Source organism: Micromys minutus, assembly GCF_963924665.1.
Source record: "Micromys minutus genome assembly, chromosome: 18".
Taxonomy (NCBI): Eukaryota; Metazoa; Chordata; class Mammalia; order Rodentia; family Muridae; genus Micromys; species Micromys minutus.
In genome coordinates, this window is record NC_137953.1 from 38896458 (window position 1) to 38920199 (window position 23742).

A 23742-nucleotide genomic window follows, 5' to 3' on the forward strand; every position below is an offset into this window, starting at 1 on the left:
TAGAATATCAGAACCTTCCTATATTTTTGTATTTATTTATGATGACTCTTTGTTAATACAAGTACTCTCTCTACTGAAGGCAATTCTGTGAACAGAAATCAGACTGAGTATTGTTGAAGTTCTTCCTTACATCTTTTATAGACAATAGACTTGTATCTCAAACTGTGTTGAAAGAAGGGGATCTTAAATGCAGATTGCTAACAGAACCACAAAAATGGACTCATAAAAGCATGAAAATGTGGGTCAAAGGTTATTACCAAGAGGAACGAGGAAAATGTGGTATTGGTGTATCTCTGGAACATATATAGGAGACTCCTACTCAAACCTCATTCTTCACACTTCAAAAAACTTTTATTGTAAGAACCTTGTTAGAAAGGAGAGCCAAGTAAAAAACTAGAGTGCATACAGAGTCTATTTCTCCCTTTGTCATGTTTTTAAATACTTTATTTCTAATGTCCAATGCCCTTGAATAAGCTAGTTCTTTTTTAAAATTTTTGTTAGGTATATTTTATTCATTTTTCAAATATCCCTTTCCAAGTTTCCCCTTTATCACCCCCTATCATAATTACCCTCTCCCTGCTTCTATAAGGGTGCTTCCAAACCAACCCTCCCACCTTCTCCTGCCTCCCTGACCTGACATTCCCTTACACCTGAGCATTCAGCCTTGGCAAAACCAAAGACTTCTCCCATTGATGCCCAACAAGGCTATCCCTTGCTACATATGCAGCTGGAGCCATGGGTCCCTCCATTTATGGGTGTGTGTGTGTGTGTGTGTGTGATCGGGTTACCTCACTCAGGATGATTTTTATAGTTCTATTCATTTGCCCAAGAATTTAATGAAATCATTGTTTTTCATAGCTGAGTAGTACTCTGTTGTGTAAATGTATCACATGAATATGCTTTTTCTATATGATAAATTATTCAATAGATACAAATCATAATCATCTCATAGTTATTAGATCCAAACATAAAATTTCTTCATGTGGGATTATAGGTTCTCATGTCCTTCATGTCCTTCAACATGTATGAATACCAGGTCTTTCTTAAAGTTAGTAAATAAATATTCCATAATATTAGAATATATATATATATATATATATATATATATATATATATATATATATATAATGAAGATGCCTATTCTCTACCCCATAACATTTTTATATCAGTCTAAAAAGGCTCCAACTCATATATATATACAGAGAGAGAGAGAGAGAGAGAGAGAGAGAGAGAGAGAGAGAGAGAGAGTCTATGTTTCCACTGTTTTGTAAAGCCTCTTTCCAAGAATCAACTGCTATTAATATCTCCAATATGGTGGAAAGTTTTGTTATCACATGTACCTCTCCCAGTCACAGAGTAGACAAACAGAGCATAGTGATATAAGACTCTGCAAGAAGAAAAACCACAGGTGTGTTTGTGTAGAAGCAGTGGAAGCCTCCCATTAGTTCCTTCTTCTCCCTACATTTGGGGTATAAAGGTAGGCTTCCCACTATTGTTGACTACATTCTGTCAAAATGAGTGCACTCCTGCTTCTGGTGCTTGAGGGAGTTGCTGGTGAGTTCCATGCCTAGGCCAGGTCCTACTCTTTCTTTTCCTAGAAGGCGTGAACCCCACTATCAAGCATCTTTTTTTCACCTCATCTTTACTCTAATGTCCTCTTTTCTCAGCAGGAGCTCTGCTTCCAATCTTTAAGGTTTTTCTGTAAGCCTAATTTATTAACCCTTCCACTCTTAAGTATAATGTACACAGAACGTCTAGAAAAGAAATACATGAGCAGGTTCCAGAAACAGAGACAGCAAGACTGCTTATGGGTCCAACACCTTGAGGACACCTGCTTCTGAGTTGTCTTTACAGACTAAAACTTCTAAGTTAAAAGTTGAAACTTATTAAAACTTATTAAAGTGGATATTAATATCTAAAAATTATTACCTTATATGAATGAAAGAGTAACTTGTATTATGAAGGATATTTTGGACTTTTTTAAAATATGAAAGTAACTTGTAAGACGCAATAAAAGAAAAGCCAATGATCTTCAGAAATAACATTACAGAGATTTGTCATACCTAAAGCCTGTTCTCCATTTTTCTAAGCAAATAGAATTGAGGTATAAAGAGCCCGTGGGGACATAAAGCTCTACACACTAAGCATATTTCATAAAATACTTCCAACCATAAAGAACCCACTAAAATCTGTGTTAGACAAATGAAGTCAATAAATGATGATCTTCAGGTCAAAAACTACAGTAGATCAGACAATGTGTTTGTACCCTATTTCTGCATGCTGAGGACACTGATGTTTATGACCTTGGTAACCCTGCAGTGTAAAGTCACCCCCAAAGTATATTCCTATTGTACTGCATTGCTGTGTAGTGCAGTTCAGTGTTAGACAAACTGTTCTAAACCTACTAGAGATACAATGTAACCTTCTTAATTTCTCTTCTTATACACATTAAGAAAGCCTGCTTAGTAGAAAGCATCTTGATGAATTCTCTTCTCAGTTGGCAATTCAACAAGAATTGACTTTATTCAAGTTGCTTTCCCTGTGGATGATGATGACAAGATCGTTGGAGGATACACCTGCCAGGAGAATTCAGTCTCCTACCAAGTATCCTTGAATTCTGGCTAACCACTTCTGTGGGGGTTACCTCATCAATGATGGTGGGTGGTATCTGCAGCTCACTGCTACCAGTCATCAGCGATGGGCCATGTGTGCACAGAACTCATATTTAACCTATCTAAGGGCAGAGTATAAGATCAGAAAAGAAATGACCTGAAAAAGTGAATGAGAACAATCATGGAAAGAGATTAGTAATTTTATGAGTTTAGAAACAATAAGAATAAAAAGAAAGAAGCCCTTCACACCCATAAATCACCCAAAATATCTCAAGTGTGTAGATAAAGAAAGCCAGGAAAGCTGATTGTAGGATAGAAAGAATCCAGCAAGAAGTCACACAAAGACTTTCACAAATACCAATCCTGGGTCCTATACCGTGTTTTTAGTCAGTGTGGTAAATCTGTAAACATTTAAAAAAATCATGTGTTTCTGTTAATTTCACTGTAAAAATGAAACTGAGAGCCTGTTTGTATACTATAAAAAGGGAACTGAATGTGTATCAGAATTAGCCAGATTATAATTTGAATATCTGGGGTAAAACACAATGAATAAATACATAGTAAGCTGGGAGGTGCCACAGTTGCATTGATAGAGCTATTAGTTTTACACACTGAACTAGAGTAATGAAACTAACAGTTTCTGAGCAGAGGGTTTAGTATGGTTTATTCTTTGCAAGGCCACAGAGAAAGAATGAAGATACGAAGAGCTATTGTGTTTATAAAGAGTGGAGGGACAAGAGTTTGGCGAGCAGCCAATAGCTGCAGCCCTTCACCTCACTCATATTGCCTGTCTTTGAAACCGAAAACAATGAGGTCTCATAATGTTCCTTGCCCTTGACACCTCTGTCACTTTTGTGATATTAAACCAGGTTCTTCCCCATTCAAGGGTGATTCAACAAAACATGTTTAACAACTCTGAACTATTTGCAATAGTGGACTATAACATTATTCTTTTCTCAACAGCCGCATCCAAGTGAGACTGGGAGAACACAACATCCATGTCCTGGAGGGCAATGAGCAGTTTGTGGATGCTGCCAAGATCATCAAGCATCCCAACTTCAACAGGAAGAACCTGGACAATGACATCATGCTGATCAAGCTCTCTTCCCCTGTGACCCTCAATGCCAGAGTGGCCACTGTGTCTCTGCCCAGCTCCTTGTGCATGTGCAGGCACTCAGCTTTGGTGGTGAGTAGGGCACTTTGTCCTCTTCCTTTACAACTTTCCAGAACCCAGCAAGGTTTTATATCGAAACCATTGACTTCAAAGATACAAAACCATTGCAAGAAGCCAATAGTACCAAGTTCTGCATTGGTACAAGAGGTATTTGCACACAAAATGGTCTTCTTCCCACCATGTAAACAGAACAGATGAAGAATGTTTTGCTATTACTTCCAGGAAAGACATCAATAATAACTATTCTGGGATATAAGTTTCTTCCTGGGCCTTAATATATTGAAGAATGCTCCAAGTTGCACAGATTTGTCTCCATTGAAATGCTGATGACTAGCCTGGTCTGAATCAAATTTCTTTCTAATTCTTTCCTCAAAGTGAACAATGCAGACTGGTTCTAGTGCCTAGATGCCCCAGGGCTGCTTCAGGCTGACTGTGAGGCCTCCTGTCTTCGAAAGATCACCAATAACATGATCTGAGTTGGATCCTTAGAGGGAGGCAACGATTCCTGCCAGGTAATTGGATTCATTCTCACATAAATAAACATGGTGCTTTCTTAGGATTGGGGTTGGATTGCCCAAGTGTAAAAGGCAGGAAGTTTCCTGTAGTGGTTCCAGAGAAAAGTGAACAGGGCTATTCTGAAGGTTATTTCAACATGTCAGCAAGAACAGAGGATGGGATGACCAAGGGAGTCAAAGCATGGGTAGAATAGAATAATCAGGTCAGAGTAGTGTGGTCTTCTTTCTTTTTCCTCTTCCTTCAATATTGTACTACTCTCTCCCAGGGTGACTCTGGAGGCCCTGTGGTTTGCAATGGACATCCAAGGCATTGTCTCCTGGGGCTACAGTTGTGCCATTCAGGACAACCCTGGTGTGTACAAAAAGGTCTGCAACTATGTGGATTGGGTTCAGGACACCATTGCTGCCAACTAAGTATTCTTAATCATTCTGAAGTCATTATGCCAATAAAGTGAATGTTTCCATACTTTCGATATCTGATCGTTTTATCCTTTTGTCTGTGGAAAACATAGTTCATTTTGAGGTCTTTTTTCTTTACCAATGAATAGCATTAGCAATCTACATCTCCAGATATGTTGCCTTGAATAGCAGTTGAGCTTCAGTTTAAATAGAAAAAATGGTAATAGGATTGATTTCTTTTCTCTTTTAGAAAAACATTCATTAGAAATTTGATGATAAGTTTTCCTCAGAGTTTTTTTTTTTTTATGATAACATGTGATTATTTCTCACTGGTGGAGTGTTTTGTTACTTTAATATACCTGAACAGTATTTTTTTAAATGTAAATAACTTTATTTTTTTAAAAAAAGAAATGTACAGATTTTCAAAAGCATTATTGCATAAAACTATATGATTATATTTTTGTCAGTACTGGTTTTTTTAAGATTTGATAGTATGCACAGAAATCTTACTATTTACAATGAACATAAAGTGCATGTAAAACAAAATGTAACATAGAAATAGTCAAAGTTTTCTTAGTGTGTAAGATTAAATATAATGATTTTTTAAACACCAAGAAATGCCACAAGGCTACATTCCTAGCTCCTGAATTATTAATGATTTAAGGTTTAGGTGTACCACACTCTGAGAGGGTCCTATACACTTATTTTTTTTCTAAGAAGGACTGAGGCTTCCACTTTCTGGGTTTTTTTTTTTTTTTTTTTTTTTTTTTTTTTTTTTTTTTTTTTTGAGCTTCATATGGTTTATGAGTTGTTTCTTGGGTATTCAGAGCTTTCTGGGATTAGAATCCTATTATCAGTAACTGCATATTATGTCTGTTCTTTTGTGACTGGGTTTTCTCCCTCAGGATGATATTCCCTAGATCCATCCATTTTCCTAGGAATTTCATAAAGTCATTGTTTCTAATAGCTGAGTAGTACTCCATTGTGTAAATGTACCACAGTTTCTATATCCATTCATCTACTGAATGACATCTGGGTTCTTTCCAGCTTCTGGCTATTATACATAATACTGCTATGAACATGGTGAAGCATGTGTCCTCATTGTGTGTTGGAACATCTTTGGGGTATATGCTCAGAAGTGGAATAACTGGGTCTTCAGGTAGTACTAGGTCCAATTTTCTTAGGAACTGCCAGACTGATTTCCAGAGTGGTTGTACCAGCTTACAACCCCACCAACACTGGAGGAGTCTGAACAGTATAATACAAAGAGCTGAGTTACAAGATAGTATCAAGTCATCTCTAATGATTCCCGAAATTCAGACTTGTGGATGAAGATTACTGAAATATTTTTTAAACTGGATTTGCAAACAAAATTATCTTGAAAGTTTTTAATAACACTTATGAAGAGTCATGAGGCTCTTGCCATTTCTCTCAAGAGGTGTCCAGAAGTTCCTCGTAGGCATGGAAGAAAGGAGAAAGCCCTGAATGGTCCTAATCTTACTTGAAAGAATTCTCCCTATTCTGCATGCTCATAGCTTTTTAATAAAACAGCCCTGTCTCTTTATCACCTAAGGAGACAGCAATCATTAGTAATGGTGTATCTCCTAATAGCATTCCCATGGCTCTTCTTTGGATCCAGAGGCTCCAGGGCAGCCAATATTGCTTCATCGAACACATTCTTCAGGCATTTCTGTGTGAGTGTAGAACAATCCACATTCTTGAGAGCCTTCAGATTCAACTCTTGCTTTCCAGCAGTTTCTGGAGTAATAGGTGTCTCTTTGATCTTGGTAAGTTTCCCAATACCAGAAAGGTCATCTCTGAGATCCATTTGGGTCCCAACAATCAAGAAAGGAGTATTAGGGCAGTGGTGAGCTGTCTCAGGCACCCAATTTCCTTGTACATTTTCAAATGAGGATGGAGAGACCACTGAGAAACATATTAGAAAAACATGTTTGTCAATAATTTATCAGTCTTAGTCTGTAATAAACATTTTGCCTGCAGTATCAAAAATTCCAAGAGTGTATGTTTCTCCACCAATCATAAGTGCATAGTTGTTAAAAATATTTGGTTCATATTTGGTGAAAATTTGTTTGTTATATAGGATATCAATAGACATGTTTTATCAATAGGACCATCACTGACAACAACACACTTAATTGTCTGCATTATGGAAATGCATTTTCCTGGGCTACATGTGATTTTTAACTCAACATTTTCATTAATACCTTTGTTGCTAAGGAATAAAGAATATACATTTCAAATGAGAGATTTCTAAATGAAAGTTTCCTTTGGACGTGAGGTGATCACAGGCACCATACATGGGTGGGACTGTTGGTTGCCTCCCTCTTTGGAGGCTTGTATAGCATGTTTTTCTGGTATCATGAAACTCATCCTCAGTATGAAGGTATTCAAGCCATTTCTGCTTAGGTGCCTCTGGTCCTGTGTCTGACACACATGTTGTTTTTGTCAAAAGGAATTGCTTTCCACCTCTTGTGGAGTAACCAATTTTAAAAAACAATAACAAATAATAATGTTTCAAGGGTCTCTTTTACAACCCTGAGAAACAATTCAAAAGAGAGCTTTTCAATGCCATGGTATTAGGCTTTTGTTAGATGGTGTTTGGCTTTTGGAGGGAGTATTCTTAGCCCAGTTAAGAAATTTCATTAATTTGATTATATATATATATATATATATATATATATAGATATATATACATATATATAAAATATAAATTTGATTACTCATATAAATACATATAAATAAAGTCATATATGTTTTAAAGTTTTTTAAATTTCTTATCACATTGTCAGGGATCCTTCCTGTTATTTTGCCCTGCTGCTTTCTTCTGTATTTATCTCCCTGGCTCTTTTCTCACTTGTCATTGTCCCTTCTTCTCCAATAAATTTTTTTACCCTGTTATTCATTCTCCATTGTTCTACCACTTTCCTACCCTGTCATTGGTCCATTTTACATTCCTAATTTTTGTTCATTTCTCTGTTTGTTTTCTTTGGTTTTTCTTATTTTCCAAGGTATTCCATAATACCTACACATACCTTTAGTGCTCTAGGTATATTCTCCAATAAATAATAATATTTGTAATTTGTGGTCTCAGTTAGGATATATTACAGTGTTCCATTCATTCAGCTGAAAAGTTCATTATTTCATTTTTTATAAGTGAATAATATTGTATATTGTGCATGTACACCATTTCATTACATATTCATCTGGTAAAAGATATTTTTTCTATTTCCTAGCTCAGATGTCTAACCTGGCACTAACCTGTGTCTCTCTTATTGCACTATACAAGCTTTAGCAACAAGAGGGAAAGTATGACTGTTACTGAAAACTAACAAAACACCTAAGACTGTGAAAACATTATGAAAAAATCAAAACCTAAAACTGTTCCTCTCCTGAGCCAGAACAATATTAAATTGTGTTCTAAATATTTGTCCTTATGCCTACAGTTGTGTGTAGACTTCAGTTTGCACACAGAAACTTCTCTTTGTAACAGATGGGAAGCATTAAAAAATACCATAACCTATAAAAATGTGGACTTTGGTGTCCAATCCTAGTAGATTTGTCTACAAAACACCTCTTGCCCCAGTGGTTTAGGGAACATTTGTGGAGCACATTTGGAACTATTTTATAAATCAAAGAATCAATGAATGTACTGTGACGTTTCATCTTCTACTTATAACAGTAGCTTCATACATAAAGTCTCATCAATATGATGCCTACACATATGCTGAACAAGGACAATAGCAATAGATATGCCAAAGTGAACATAAACAAAGCCCATGAGGTCACATACAACCTTAAACAATGAACCACGGGTAACTAAGAAGTGCTCAGAATGGGAGCAATACTAATCCACAAGTAGAATGTCTCATTTGAATATCCAATAATAAATGGTCAATCCTCAGACTCACCCAATTTTTACTATCTGGCCTTCATAGGCAAACTATGCCCAAGACAACCCCCTCAAGGCCTTACACTGTTACAGTCACTTAAAGCAAGCCTGAGATGTACGCCAACTCTGTGTCACAGGGTCAGTAGAACACACCTCAGATAAGCCCAACACTGTGTCTTGTCACATAGAGGCAGAACAAGAATGAGCTGACCCCTATCCTTGTTTCACACAGGCCCAAGTGGGAAGACCATACCCCACATGACTACTGTCTACTGCAACACTGCACAGAGAGGCATTCCACTTTGTAGAGGACCCTGACCACCCAAAGGATCAGAGTAACATTAAAATGAGCAAATAAGTGGTAGAGAAAAAAAATGAAAGAGAAAGAGAGAAATAAAAAAAAAAAGGAGAGAGACGGGGGGAGGGAGGAAGGGAGGGAGGGATGGAGATAAATAGATAGATAGAGAAAGAGAGAGAGGTGTGCACAACGAAGATTGGAAGATCTAGCAATTCAAAGAATGTGGTGAAACCCAGGGCTTTCCTACAGCCAAGGGTCATTTCTGAATCTGTGTCCCTGCAGTACTGGTCATCTGTTACCACTAAGGGCCAGGTAGACATCCATAGACTGATGTTCCCTGAGAACATGTTGATGGGTGAAGTATTCAGGGCTGTCCAGATCTGGCCCTACCCCTAACCTGGGCATCTTTGACCAGCTAGCCACTAAGTGTTGAAAGCAGGAGAGCTGCCACCGTCCCTCCTCAGCTTTAGCACTTGGGGAAGTCAGCCCTGCACCAGCACAGAAAGCACTGTAGAGTTGGCCATGGTTACAGGGGTGGCAGATGAGCCAGGAGATCTGGACATGCCACTGACTGTTGCAGGAGGCTCTTACCAACTGCAGCAATCACAAGGGATGACCCAAGGTTAATGAGTGCATGACATCCATCACTGCAACACTCAAAAGAGAGAGGGCCCTACATTTCACCTCTTCAACACAGTGGTGTCAGCCCAACAACATAAGAGCAGGAGAGTCAGCCCTATTCTTTGCCTACTGCAGAATTGGGTGAGCCAGCCAGAACAGTGATGCAGAGCTCACTTTAATGGTGTTGTTGTGGGAAAACTGAAAGGCCAACATGTACAGCTGTCACCCAGGTCTAGATCCAAGGTTTTGAGTTGGCCCACTCCAACATCTAGCCTATCTATGAACTGCTATAACGTGTGAGAGGGTGGGTCCTGCAGATCCAAAGCTGCAGGATATACATAACACAGGGCAATAACAGAATATCCAAGAGGAAGGCCAGTGAGGAACGAAGTTGATATAGTAGAAGCCAGAGTCATTTAACAAAACTACTGACTCATTGGAATGAACATTTGAAAGAAAAGATAGACTCAAGGGCAGACTTATTGTGCAGCCACTATGGAAAGTAGTGTCGCACTTCTTCTGGGAGGTGGGAGTTGATCTATATGAATATGCAGCAATACCATTTTTGAACACATAGAAAAAAAATTTTCATCCTACTACAAATTTATTTTTTCAACCATGTTTGCTGCAGTTCATTCATCTATTCACATTGTAAAATTATATACAATTCAGGTGATAGTTAATGGGTTTACAGATTAAAATTATGTATATTTACAAAATGGAATATAATTTAGGTATTTAAAAAGTACAAAAGGTAGAGGTAAATGAATAGAAAAAGAAAAAAACATTACAAGTGGAGTAAACAAGACTGAAAAACAGAAAAATGTGGCATGTATTTATTTATTTATTTGATAATGTTAACTTTTACTTTACATAACATATTCAATTTATCTTGCAACAGAAGTTAGTTATAGAAAAGTATAGTAACATGAGGTAAATCTCCCTAGGAAGATGAAGTACTGGTAGAAGTAAAGAATTAATAAGCTTTAAAAAGAAAAAAAAAAAAAAAAAAAAAACCTTTTCATTTCATTTAATTTCAGTTTACACAGAGAATTGAGGGTCAATTTCTACATCAGAGTGTTAGCTCTGAATATGAATCCAAATGATAAGTAAACAAATAGTAAAATACTTAAATAACTAAATATAAGACATAAAAAAATACATCTTGAAAACAAAAAGGATTTGTTGTCACACTATAAAAACCAACTGGAACAAGACTGCTATAGCAAGAAATTATATGTGAGTTTTCATAAACACAGCTGAAGATGGCTTTATTATTCATTTTTTTACCTGCTGATTTGATACTCTATTATCAGAAGAGTAATACTGTCTCCAAAATTGGCTCTTAATCTTCAGTGAGTGAGAAAAAAGTAAGAGGTTATTAAAATATAGACTGCAATGTATCATACTCTAGAGTGTGACTCACTGGGTTTGACATAGAGATCAAGAGAATTAATCTCTCACTAAGTCTCAGAATCCCACTTTTAAAGTTTAGACAACAGATATTAACCCTATTGTTTGAAATGCAACAGTACAGTGTCCTTTCAAAAAGAAATGTGGATTAAAATTCTCTGTGTGCATTGTGTTCCAGAGACAGAGCACGGCCACCGCCATTAGAAATCACTGCCTGCCCATAAACTGTTGAGCACCCAGAGGAGCCTCAGGAGCGCTCTCCCACCTGAGCCCACGGGTGAGTCCCCACTTCCTCTCCACAAACTATCTGGGAAAGACCACCAGGAGTTCTTGGGGCACAAGTAGCACAGTACTGACTGGGAACAGTCTGTTCTTGCCCAGAGACAGAGCTGGGTCACTGCCATCGGGACTCACTGCCTGCCTGCAGAGAGCTGAACAACCAGGAGCAATCTCTCTCCAGAGCACATGGACACACAGACCCACAGGAGGGACAAGCTCCAGTCAGAAACAATAAGATCACCTAGTATTATCAATATCAAGATGGTAAGAGGCAAGTGCAAGAATCTAAAAAACGGAAACCAAGACAACCTGGAAACATCAGAACTTAGTTCTCCCACCATAGAAAATAGTGAATATACCAACTCACCAGAAAAACAGGATTTATACTTAAAATCATACTTCATGATGATGATGGAGGTCTTTGAAAAGCACATAAATAATGCACTTAAAGAAGTACAGGAAAGCCAGGAGAACACATGCAAACAAGTTAAAGCCCTTAAAGAGGAGATACAAAAAACAAAACAAAACAAAAAAAATCACTTAAAGAGTAACAGAAAAGCACAACCAAACAGGTGAAGTAATTGAAAAAAAGAAATAGAAACAATTAAGAAATCACAAAAATGAGACAACCCTGAAGTTGGAAAATCTAGGAAAAACATCAGGAGTCATAGACATAAGCATCACCAACAGAATATAAGAGATAGAACAGAAAATCTCAGGGGCAGAAGATACCATAGAAAACATTGACACAACAGTCAAAGAAAATGCAAAAATCAAAAAGATTTTAACCCAAAATATCCAAAAACTCCAGGACACAACGAGACGACCAAAGCTAAGAGTAATAGGTGTAGAAGAGAGTAAAGATTCCCAAGTAAAAGTCCCAGTAAACATCTTCAACAAAATTATAGAAGAAAAGTTTTCTAACATAAGGAAAGGGATGACCATGAACATACAAGAAGGCCGAAGAACCCCAAATAGAATGGATCAGAACAGAAATTTCTCCTGACACATAATAGTCAAATCATAAAATGTTCAAAATTTGATGAGGGCCATGCCAATGCTATGGAAACTCACCTTGAGCTGAAGCCACAGTTGAGACTGCTGGCCTGCCAAAAGGATCACCCTCCTCTACAGCATCTACCAGCTTTCCCCCAATTCAACCACAGAGGTCAACAGCTTCTGTCCATTGGTTGAGTGCAAATATATGCATCTGACTCTTCCACCTGCTTGTTGGGTCTCTCAGAGGGCAGTCATGATAGGCCCCTTTTTGTGAGCACTCTATAGACTCAGGAATAGTGTTAGGCCTTGGGGCCTTCCCTTGAGCTAGATTCCACTTTGAGCTTGTCGTTGGACATCCTTCTTCTCAGGCTCTTCTCCATTTTTGTCCCTGCAGTTCTTTCAGATAGGAGCAATTATAAGTCAGAGGTTTTTGACTATGGAATGGCAACCCAATCCCTTACTTGATGCTCTGTATTTCCACTTCAGGTGGGCTCTACAAGCTTTCTCTCCCCACTGTAGGGAATATCACTGAAGGTCCCGTCCTTTGAGTCTTCAGAGTCTGTCAGCTCTCAGACCTCTGTACATTCTGGGGGGTACTCTCTCCAACTTCTACTTCCTGAGGGTACCTGTTTCCATTATTTATGCTGGCCCTCTGAGCTTCAGTCCTATTCCCCACACATAATACCTCACATATACCCCACAAATAATAATCGTATTTCCCTCTTCCCCTCCCCATTTCCTTTCCCACCCAGGTACAGCCCTCAACAGAGACTATGAAAGCTAGAAGAACCTGGGCAGATGTCATACCGACCCTAAAAGAATACAAATGCCAGTCTAGGCTACTATATCCAGCAAAACTCTTAATTATCACAGATAGAGAAGCCAAGATATTCCATGGCAAAACCAAATTTATACAATGTCTTTTCAGTAATTCAGCCCTATAAAGGATAATAGATGGAAAACTCCAGCACAAGGAGGAAAAGTACACATTAGAGAATGCAACAAAGTAATCTTATTTAAACTAACCCAAAAGAAGAAAGCCACACAAACCCGCAACATTCCATCAACTTTACATCTCTGAGTTCTAATAAGTTAGTCATTCTGTTAAATATTCAATATCACATGTGCCTTCTTTCTAAAAAAAAAATTCATTCATAGTTTCAAGGAACTTCATTCAGTAATTTTAGAAGACCCGAGTTATCTTACAATATATCATTGTCTGATTTTATGGTAGGTACCTTTGGAGGAGGTAGTCTTTGATGTTCCAAAGGTGCTGCTGACACATTCAAGACCCTAGCATGTTACAGTTTGAGCACTAACCATCACTGTGACTGGACACCTCGTATAATGAACTTATGAAAGTGCATCATTTATTTTGGATCACACATTCAGAAGCTTTGTGCCACAGTCCTTGGCTCTGTTGCTTCTGTACCTATGGTAAGGCTGAACCTTTGATATAAAGTTCTCTTACCTAAGGGCAGCTGGAGGGAAGGTGGAGAAAATGACTAGAGCTGGACCAACAGAGAAGCCACACAAGCTGCAACTAGAAAGAATTGGCTGTCTGAGCTCTTGAAGAGTTCACAACTTACTTAATGCTCAAGAAGTGCAAATGCTTGACCTAAATTTACCTAAATGCTTGGACTTAAATTTACTGAATGACATTCCAGGTCTCATTTTTGCTTTATCACAAACTTTCACCCTAGTTTCTTACAACAAGAAGATATTAAATGTGTTTTAATGTGTGGGATTAACAAACCAGTACAATGAAATGATGGAAGTTCATCTTTATACAGAAGTCACTCTTTCTCTACTCACCTTCTGTGTTTAATGCAAATATATTATATATACAATATATATAATATTGCGTTCATATTATATCACACAGATAGCACTTGATGTTAAATTCAACTAGTCCGTAGGTTTCTCTACTTGACTTTGTTCAAAAGATGTATGTAGTATGTCATATTCTTGAAAGACTAACAGCTGATAAATGATATCTTCCAGATTAAAAGGATTGAAAATATTTTGTGAAGATATCCAAGCCCCATAGAAGAATTGTTCACCTGCCCAGGAACCAGTCTGATGTCAATGTAAAAAACCTTGTACATTAAAATCATCCTGCTTGAGCCAGTTTCTGGGTTTGCCTGTCCAAATCCAAAACATCTGTTGTGTTTCACAACCTTGGGAAAGGTATCAGAGAGAAAGTGGGGACATACACATTGGTACCCTTAATCAAGTTCATAGCATTGTTCAAATAAATGCTTTTCTGGAACTTTCCTTTCAGAACAACCTTGTTAATTTTGGATTTGGAAACAGAAACTCTAACAATACGTGCTATACCCATATTCACAATTCTCATGCCTAAGCCCTTGAGTGATAATGCTAGGCTTATAGCTATTATAAGCCTATCATTAAGCATAAGGGGATATCATGTCCCTATGCCTGCCTAATATTCGATTTAGATGCTGTGTAAAGGTTATATTTGTGAGGAAATTCACTACTACTTGGCAACTTTTTTCTTTCCTTAAGTTATATTTAATTAACAAATATTTATGCCATTTCTGGTGTATTTAAGGACTTCTATGCTTACAGTAAATGAAAACAAAGGAGAAAGATAGGACCTTGTTTTTATTTAACTTATGTATACTGTGAGTCAATGCACATATGAGGATATAAAATCTGAACTCAGAAAATAGAAATAAATAATCATAAGTAGTTTATCTATCTATCTATCTAGGTATATGCATGTGCTTTGTTTTTTAAATAGTAATTAGGTGTTTACAAGTGAGGGTAAATCATGATTATAATATGGTTTTCAGGGTGAGTCGGCAGCGAAGTTTTCTTTGAGGGGATGATAGTGCAATGAACACTTGCCTAAGAAGGAACTATGATAACAAGGGATTAAAGAACGGTTCCTTATTCTATACTTAGTTTATAACAAAACAAACCAACACCCACACTCAGTTTTTTGAAATAAAATAATTCTGTCATCCAGCAAGTGAAGAATCATACCTCCATTGCTTTAGCTTATAAAAACATGTAGATGTGATCTATGGTGCTCAATAGAGTAAAATATATTAATAAATCTAAAAGCAATATTTGCATGAAATAATTTTTATGAAATACTACTAGGTTACCAGATCCAATTCCAAAAAATATATGTCATGCATCTTGTTTTATTGCAAAAGTGTGATTTCAATATTTCTCATTTTAATAATCTTATAATTAAAATATATATGCTTATATATTAAAATAACCAAAAGAAAGAGAAGTAACTTAATAATAAATCTACTTTTCTAATGAAGTTTTGTATCTAATGTTGAAAAAAATTGATAGTACTCAACTTGAACTTTATCAAACTAAACTTTGAGTCCCACTCTAAGAAGGCTGCACTATTCTATCCTGAGTTTTATAACATAAACAAAACAACAAAACAAATCTATATTCCACAAAACAGGTAGATGATAATAATTTATTGGCACTGCAAAGGTTGCTTAAGTATGATGGGGCATAACCTTGGAATATGGCATGTAATAAAACCACTCATCTGGAGAGTAGCTAAGACAACATATTTAGAATTTTTAAATCTTCAAAAGTCACCCATATTCTCTAGTCGATAAGAACATCCTGATAATTAGTCTGACCATAGGAAACAGGTTGATAGTTTCTCTTCAATGAAGAGAAGCATCATATCCTCCTGTGTGAACAGTGTTGTCTGGTCGCTGAGATAAGCTAAGTGTAATATTCAGTGCAATTAAATTCTGAACTCTACTGAGAGTAGGACTCAGACTAGTGTTGCTATAAGTGGTGTGTGAGAGATTCTAAAGCAGTGAACTCTGATTCCAGGATGTATGAAGACCAGAGCTTCATTTGAATGACAGTCTTGGCTTGGATTTTTTGAACAATATCAGTTCAGAGTGCAATAGTGATAAAAAAAAAAAAAACTGGTACCTAAAAAAATCCTTATATGAAACATACATAGTATGCTGGAAGGAGAGTTTGAAAGAGTTGTGCATTAAATCGGCTGACCTGATAGGCTCAAATTGTGGATGATTCCTCTACATGAATTCTTTCCTGCTGTGAAGACAATATAAGTCTCAACTCCAAACAATCCTTTCTGGTTTAGTTTATTTGGACTTTGTGGATATAAAAACTTGATACCTACCCCAAAGTAAACTACAAATATCCGCTTGGGAGATGGATCTATCCTATTTTCAATAAGAAGAAAATGTTTCATTTGATTGTTCTGCCTTCTTCTGCACATATTATAGTTTCATGCATTTTTCCCTATGAATTTGGTTATATAGTGGATGACATTGACAGATTTCTGTATATTGAATCATCCTTGCATCCCTGCGATGAAGCCTACTTGTTCATGGTGAATGATTGTTTTGATGTGTTCTTGGATTCAGTTTGCAAGAATTTTATTGAATATTTTTGGGTTGATGTTCCTGGGAAAAATTGCTCTGATTTTGCTTTTTTTGAAGGGTCTTTGTGTGCTTTAAGTCTGAGTGTAACTGTGGCTTTGACGAATGAGTAGCCTAGACTTCCTTCTGTTCTATTTTGTGAAATAGTTTGGAAAGTATTGGTACTAGGTCTTCTATAAAGTTTTGGTAGAATTCTGCACTGAACCAATCTGGCTCTGGGATTTTTTAGTTTGGGAGGCTTTTGATGACTGCTTCTATTTATTTAGGGGTTATGGGGCTGTTTAAATGGTTTATGTGATCTTGATTTAACTTTAGTACCTTGTATCTGTCTAGAAAATTGCTCATTTTCTAGAGATTTTCTAGATTTGTTGAATATAGACTTTTGTAGTAGGATCTGATAATTTCTTGAATTTCTTCAGTTTTTGTTGTTATGTTTCCACTTCCATTTATGATTTTATAATTTGGATATTCTCTCTGCACCCTCTTGTCTGTTTTGCTAAGGGGTTATTAATCTTGTTGATTTTCTCAAAGAATCAGCTTCTGGTTATGTGATTCTTTTTATAATTCTTTTTGTTTCTACTTGGTTGATTTCAGCTATGAGTTTGATTATTTTTGGCATTCTACTCTTCTTGGGTGCATCTGCTTCTTTTTGTTCTAGAGCTTTCAGCTGTTCTGTCAAGGTACTAGTGTATGCTCTCTTCATTTCTTCTTGTAGGCACTCAGAGCTATGAGTTTTTCAGTTAGTAATGCTTTCATTACATTCTGTAAGTTTCAGTATGTTGTGCCTTCATTTTGATTACATCATAAAATGACTTTAATTTCTTTCTTTATTTCTTCCTTTACCAAGTTATTGTTGAGTAAAGAATTGTTCAGCTTCCATGTGTATGTGAGCTTTTTGTTGTTTTTGTTGCTATTGAAGACCAGCCTTACTTTATGGTGATGTGATAGGATGCATGGGATTCTTTCGACTTTCTTGTATCTGTTCAGGCTTGTTTTGTGACCGATTATATGGTCAAATTTTGGAGAGGGTACTGTGAGCTGCTGAGAAGGAGGTATCTTCTTTCCTTTTAGGATGAAATATTCTGTAGATGTCTGTTAAATCCATTTTATTACTAATTTCTGTTAGCTTTGCTGTGTCTCTGTTCAGTTTCTGCTTCCATGATCTGTTTATTGATGAGAGTGGGGTGTTGAAGTCTCCCACTATTATTGTGGGTGGTGCAATACATGCTTTGATCTTTAGTGTAGTTTTTGTTTTTTTATGAATGTGGCTCCCTTTGAATTAAGAGCATAGATGTTCTGGATTATAAATTCATCTTTATAGATTTTTCCTTTGATGAGTTAAAAGTGTCTTTTCTTATCATTCTTGATAACTTTTGGTTGAAAAATCTATTACATTTGATATTAAGATGGCTACTCAAGCCTATTTCTTGGGACCATTTGCTTGGAAAGATTTTTTCCTAACCTACTTTGTGGTAGTGTTTGTCTTTGTCACTGAAATGAGTTTCCTATATGCAGCAAAGAGCTGGATCCTGTTTATGTATCCAGTCTGCTAGGGTGTCTTTTTATTGTGAAATTGAGTTCATTGATGTTAAGAGATATTAAGGGACCATGATTGTGGTTTCCTGTTATTTTGGTTGTTAGAGGTAGAATTGTATTTGTGTGTTTTTCTTCTTTGGGTTTTTTTTTTTTTTGCAAGATTATTTTCTTGATTTTCCTAGGGTGTAGTTTCCCTCCTTGTGTTGGAGTTTTTTATCTATTATCCTTTATGGTGCTGAGTTTGTGGACGCATAGTGTGTAAATTTGGTTTTGTCCTGGAATATTTTGGTTTCTTCATCTATGGTAATTAGGAATTTTGCTGAATATAGTAACCTGGGATGGCATTTGTTTTTTCTTAGGATCTATTTGACATCTGTCCTTGATTTTTTGGACTTCATGGTTTCTGTTCAGAAGTCTGGTATAATTTTGATCTTTCTGCCTTCATATGTTACTTGTCCTTATTCCCTTTCTGCTCTTAGTATTCTTTCTTTGTTTTGAACATTGGGTGTATTGATTATATGTATTGGAAGGAATTTCTTTTCTGGTCCAATCTATTTGGAATTTTGTTGGCTTCCTGTATATTCATGGTCATCTCTTTCTTTAGGTTAGGGAAGTTTTCTTTTATAATTTTTTTGAAGATACTTAGTTGGGAGTCTTCACTCTCTTCTATACCTATTATCTTTAGGTTTGGTTTTCTCATTTATTTTTCCTAGGTTGCCTGGATGTTTTACGTTAGGTAAATTCCAGTCAGTCTTAACCCAAATAGTCCTGGGTGAAAAATTGGGGACTCAACCATGGGCTCAGGAGAAAGAGTGCTCCTGAATCTCCTATGTGTGTTTAGCTCTCTACAGGCAGGCCCTGATTCCTGATAGTGGCTGGCTAGCTCTGGCTCTGAGCACAGATGGAAGCCTGAACAGTCTGTTTTCAAGCAGCAATGGTACCTTAGTATGGAGATGTCCTGGTGATTTCTCCCTGGATAGCCAGTGGAGAGAAAGTTGAAACCCACCCATGGGTTCAGGAAGAATAGCCTCTGAGTCTCCTTTGAGTCCTCAGCAGTCTGCAGGCAGATCGTGAGTCCTGATGGTGTTGGGCTTGCTCAGTAATAGACTCTTAAGAAGATGTAGGCCAGGCTAACTTCTGCCCAAGCAACGAGAAGCTTTTATCACCAGACTGCTTAACTATTAAAGCTTTCAACCACCATCTCAGCTTTGTAGATTGTATAACAAATAAAAAAAATAGTACAACCAAAGGGACACATCCAAACTCAATATAGTTGAAAGGAATGAGTATTATATCTCTTTCTTTGTGGTGATAATAAGGTGCTGAGGGCCATTAAAGGGGATAAGCTAATGTGACTCAGACTTTTTCGAATAGTCCTAAGTTCACCAATATAGCAAGCTACTAAGTGTTTGCAAAATTTACATTTATCTATGATTCACATATCATATTGTAAATCTGGAATACTGTATGCTCCTAATTAACAAGATCAGTAAACATTAATATACCAGCACTGTACCCAATAATGTGAGATAATACAGAAATAAGGTAAATATGTCATTTTTTAACAACTTTATTTTACAAAACAAAGATAAATGTACAGATTTTAAGCATTTTTACATAAAATTATACAATACATTTTTGCCAGTACTTTTTTGTTTTTTGAAAGTTTGATAGTGTGATAAAGATCCCACCAGTAACAATGAGCCAAAGTAAATGTAAAACAGGATGCAACCTGGAAATAGTGAAGGTTTACTTGGTGTGTAAAGATTTTTTTTTTTTTTTTTTTTACAATGAGCAGACAGTACATGTAATACAGAGTGAAACCCAGATTTTGCCAATGTGTTCTTGGTGGGTAAGGATTGAACATGACTATTTTGTTTTGTTTTGTTTTGTTTTCTTTATTTCTTGGACTTCATATAGTCTGTGAGTTGTTTCTGGGGCAATGCTAGTCTCTGGGGTTAGCATCCCACTATGAGTGACTGCATATTATGTCTGTTCTTTTGTGACTGGGTTATCTCACTCAGGATGATATTCTCTAGATGCAGCCTTTTCTTAAGAATTTGGTTAAGTCATTGTTTCTGGTGGCTGAGTAGTATAACATTGTGTAAATGTACCACAATGTTTGTATCCATTCATTTTTTGAAGGACATCTGGGTTCTTTCCAGCTTCTGGCTATTATAAATAGGGCTGCAATGAACATTGTGGTGCATATATCTTTGTTGTGTACTAAGGTGTCTCTGGTGTATATGCCCAGAAGTGGAATAGCTGGGTCTTCAGGTAGTATTATGTCCAGGTTTCTGAGATATCGCCAGACTGATTTCCAGAGTGGTTGTATTAGTTTGCAACCCCACCAACAGTGGAGAAGTGCTCCTCTTACTCCGCAACCTCGCCAGCATCTGCTGTCATCTGAGTTTTGGATCTTGGCCAATCTGACTGGTGTGAAGTAGAATCTCAGGGTTGTTTTGATTTGCATTTCCCTGATGGCTAAGGATGTCGAGCACTCCTCGGATATTTCTCAGCCATTCGATATTCCTTAACTGAGAACATTTTGTTTAGCTCTATACCCAATTTTTTAATAGGGTTACTTGATTCTCTGGTGTCTAGCTTTTTGAGTTCTTTGTATACCTTGGATATTAGGCCTCTATCTGATGTGGAGTTGGTAAAGATCTTTTTCTATTCTGTTGGTTGCCGTTTTGTTTTCTTGACAATGTCCTTAGCCTTACAGAAACTTTGCAATCTCATTAAGTCCCATTTGGTAATCTTTGACCTTAGAGCTTGAAACATTGGTGTTTTGTTCAGAAAATTTTCTTCTGTGCATATCTGTTCTAAGGTTTTCCCTACTTTCTCATCTAATAGTTTCAGTGTATCTTGTTTAATGTGGAGATCTTTGATCCACTTACACTTGAACTTTGTACAAGGAGAAAAGAAAGGGTCTATTTTCATTCTTTTGCATGCTGAGTGCCAGTTGGATCAGCACCATTTGTTGAATAGGCTGTCCTTTTTCCATTGAATGTTTACAGCTCCTTTGTCAAAAATCAGGTGACCATATACATTAGGGCTCATTTCTGGACCTTCTATTCTATTCCATTGATCCACATGCCTATTTCTGTACCAGTATTATGCAGTTTTCAGCACAATTGCCTTGTAATATAGCTTGAGGTCAGGGATAGTGATTCACGCAGATGTTTTCTTGTTGTTAAGGATGGATTTCACTATTCTAGGTCTTTTGTTATTCCATATGAAATTGCACATTGATCTTTCCAATGCCATGAAGAACTGGGTTAGAATTTTGATGGGGATTGCATTGAATCTGTAGATTGCTTTTGGTAGGATGGCCATTTTTAAAATGTTGATGTTTCCAATCCATGAGCATGGGAGATCTTTCCATTTTCTGAGATCCTCCTCAATTTCCTTTTTTAGAGGTTTAAAGTTCTTGTCATACAGGTCCTTCACTTGCTTAGTTAGAGTCACACCAAGGTATTTCATAGTTTTTGTGACTATTGTGAAGGGTACCTTTTCCCTAATTACTTTCTCAACATGATTGTCCTTTGAGTATAGGAAGGCTACTGATTTGTTTGAGTTGATTTTGTATCCAGCCACTTTGCTGAACTTGTTTATCAGCTGTAGGAGTTCTCTTCTGGAGTTTTTGGGGTCACTTAAGTCCACTATCAGGTCATTGGCAAAGAGTGATGATTTATCTCTTCCTTTCCAATTTGTATCCCCTTGATCTCCTTTTGCTGTCTAATTGCTCTAGCCAGGACTTCCAGTACTATGTTGAATAGGTAGGGGAAGAGTGGGCAGCCTTGTCGAGTCCCTGATTTTAGTGGGATTGTTTCAAGTTTCCCACTGTTAAGTTTGATGTTGGCTGTTGGTTTGCTGTATATTGCTTTTATTATGTTTAAGTATGGACCATGGATTCCTGTTCTTTCCAGGACTTTTAACATGAAGGGGTGTTGAATTTTGTCAAATGCTTTCTCAGCAACTAGTGAGATGACCATGTGATTTTGTTCTTTGAGTTTGTTTATATGGTGGATTATGTTGATGGATTTCCTTATATTAAAACATCCCTGCATTCCAGGGATGGAGCCTACTTGGTCATAATGAATGATTGTTTTGATATGTTCTTGGATTCAGTTTGCAAGTGTTTTTTTGAATATTTTGCATCAATGTTCATAAGTGAGATTGTTCTGAAGTTCTCTTTCCTTGTAGGGTCTTTGTGTGGTTTACGTATGAGGGTTATTGTAGCCTCAAAAAATGAATTAGGTAGTATTCCATCTAATTCTATCTTTTGGAATAGTTTGGAGAGTATTGGTGTTATATCGGCAATAAATGTCTGATAAAATTCTGCACTGAAACCGTTTGGACCTGGGCTTTTTTTTGGTTGGGAGGCTTTTGATGACTTCTATTTCTTTAGGTGCTATAGGGTTATTTAAATGGTTTACTTGGACCTGATTTAACTTTAGGATCTTGTAACTGTCTAGGAATTTGTCCATTTCCTCCAGATTTTCCAATTTTGTGGAGTATAAGTTTTTGTAGTAGGACCTGATGATTTCTTGAATTTCCTCAGTTTCAGTTGTTGTGTCTCCACTTTCCTGTCTGATTTTGTTAATTTCTACACTCTCTCTTTGCCCTCTAGTTAGTCTGGCTAGGGGTTTATCAATCTTGTTGATTTTCTCAAAGAACCAACTCTTGGTTTTGTTGATTTTTTCAATGGTTCTCTTTGTTTATATTTGGTCTATTTCTGCCCTAATTTTGATTATTTCTTGCCATCTACTCTTCTTGGGTATATCTGCTTCCTTTTCTTCTAGGGCTTTTAGATGTGATGTCAGGTAGCCGATATAAGCTCCCTCCAGTTTCTTTTTGGAAGCACTTAGGGCTATGAGTTTTCCTCTCAGTACTGCTTTCCTTGCATCCCATAGGTTTGGGTATGTTGTGTTTTCATTTTCATTGAATTCTAGAAAATTCTTAATTTATTTCTTTATTTCTTCTTTGACCCTGCTATCGTTTAACAGAGTGTTGTTTGGTTTCCATGTGTATGTGGGCTTTTTTTGTCTTTGTTGTTGTTAAAGACCAGCCGTAGACCATGGTGATCTGAGAGGATGCATGGGAGAATTTCAATCTTCTTATATAGATTGAGGCTTGTTCTGTGTCCAATTTTGTGGTCAATTTTTGAGAAGGTGCCATGGGGTGATGAGAAGAAGGTGTATTCTTTTACTTTAGGATAATATGTTCTGTAGATATTTATTAATTCTAGTTGGTTTAAAGTCTCTGCTAGTTTTGCAGTGTCCTTGTTCATTTTCTGTTTCCATGATCTGTCCATTGGTGAGAGTGGGGTATTAAAGTCTCCCACTATTATTGTGTTAGGTGAAATGTGTTTTTTGAGCTTTAGTGGGGTCTCTTCTATGAATGTGGGTGCCTTTTTATTTGGAGCACATATGTTAAGGATTGAGAGTTCCTCCTGAGAGATTTCCCCAGAATTGAGTAAAAAGTGTCCTTCCTTTTTTGATAACTTTTGGTTGGAAATTTACTTTATTCGATATTAGAATAGCCACACCAGCT

General features: G+C 36.8%; 1 protein-coding gene and 1 pseudogene across 2 annotated transcripts in view; one reads left to right on the forward strand and one right to left on the reverse strand.

Annotated features, from left to right (window-relative positions):
- Positions 1–1514: 1514 nt before the first annotated feature.
- Positions 1515–23742, forward strand: part of LOC308432317 (cationic trypsin-3) — a gene marked incomplete at both ends in the record, with an annotated part of 281074 nt that continues 258846 nt past the window's right edge. The window contains one exon of the mRNA XM_080932097.1: positions 1515–1554. Coding sequence (XP_080788223.1) covers positions 1515–1554 — 40 coding nt within the window. The remainder of the gene's footprint in view (positions 1555–23742) is intronic.
- On the reverse strand, positions 6265–6866 carry LOC308432333 (cell division control protein 42 homolog; annotated as a pseudogene). Its single transcript has one exon. The product of its transcript is annotated as a cell division control protein 42 homolog (transcript).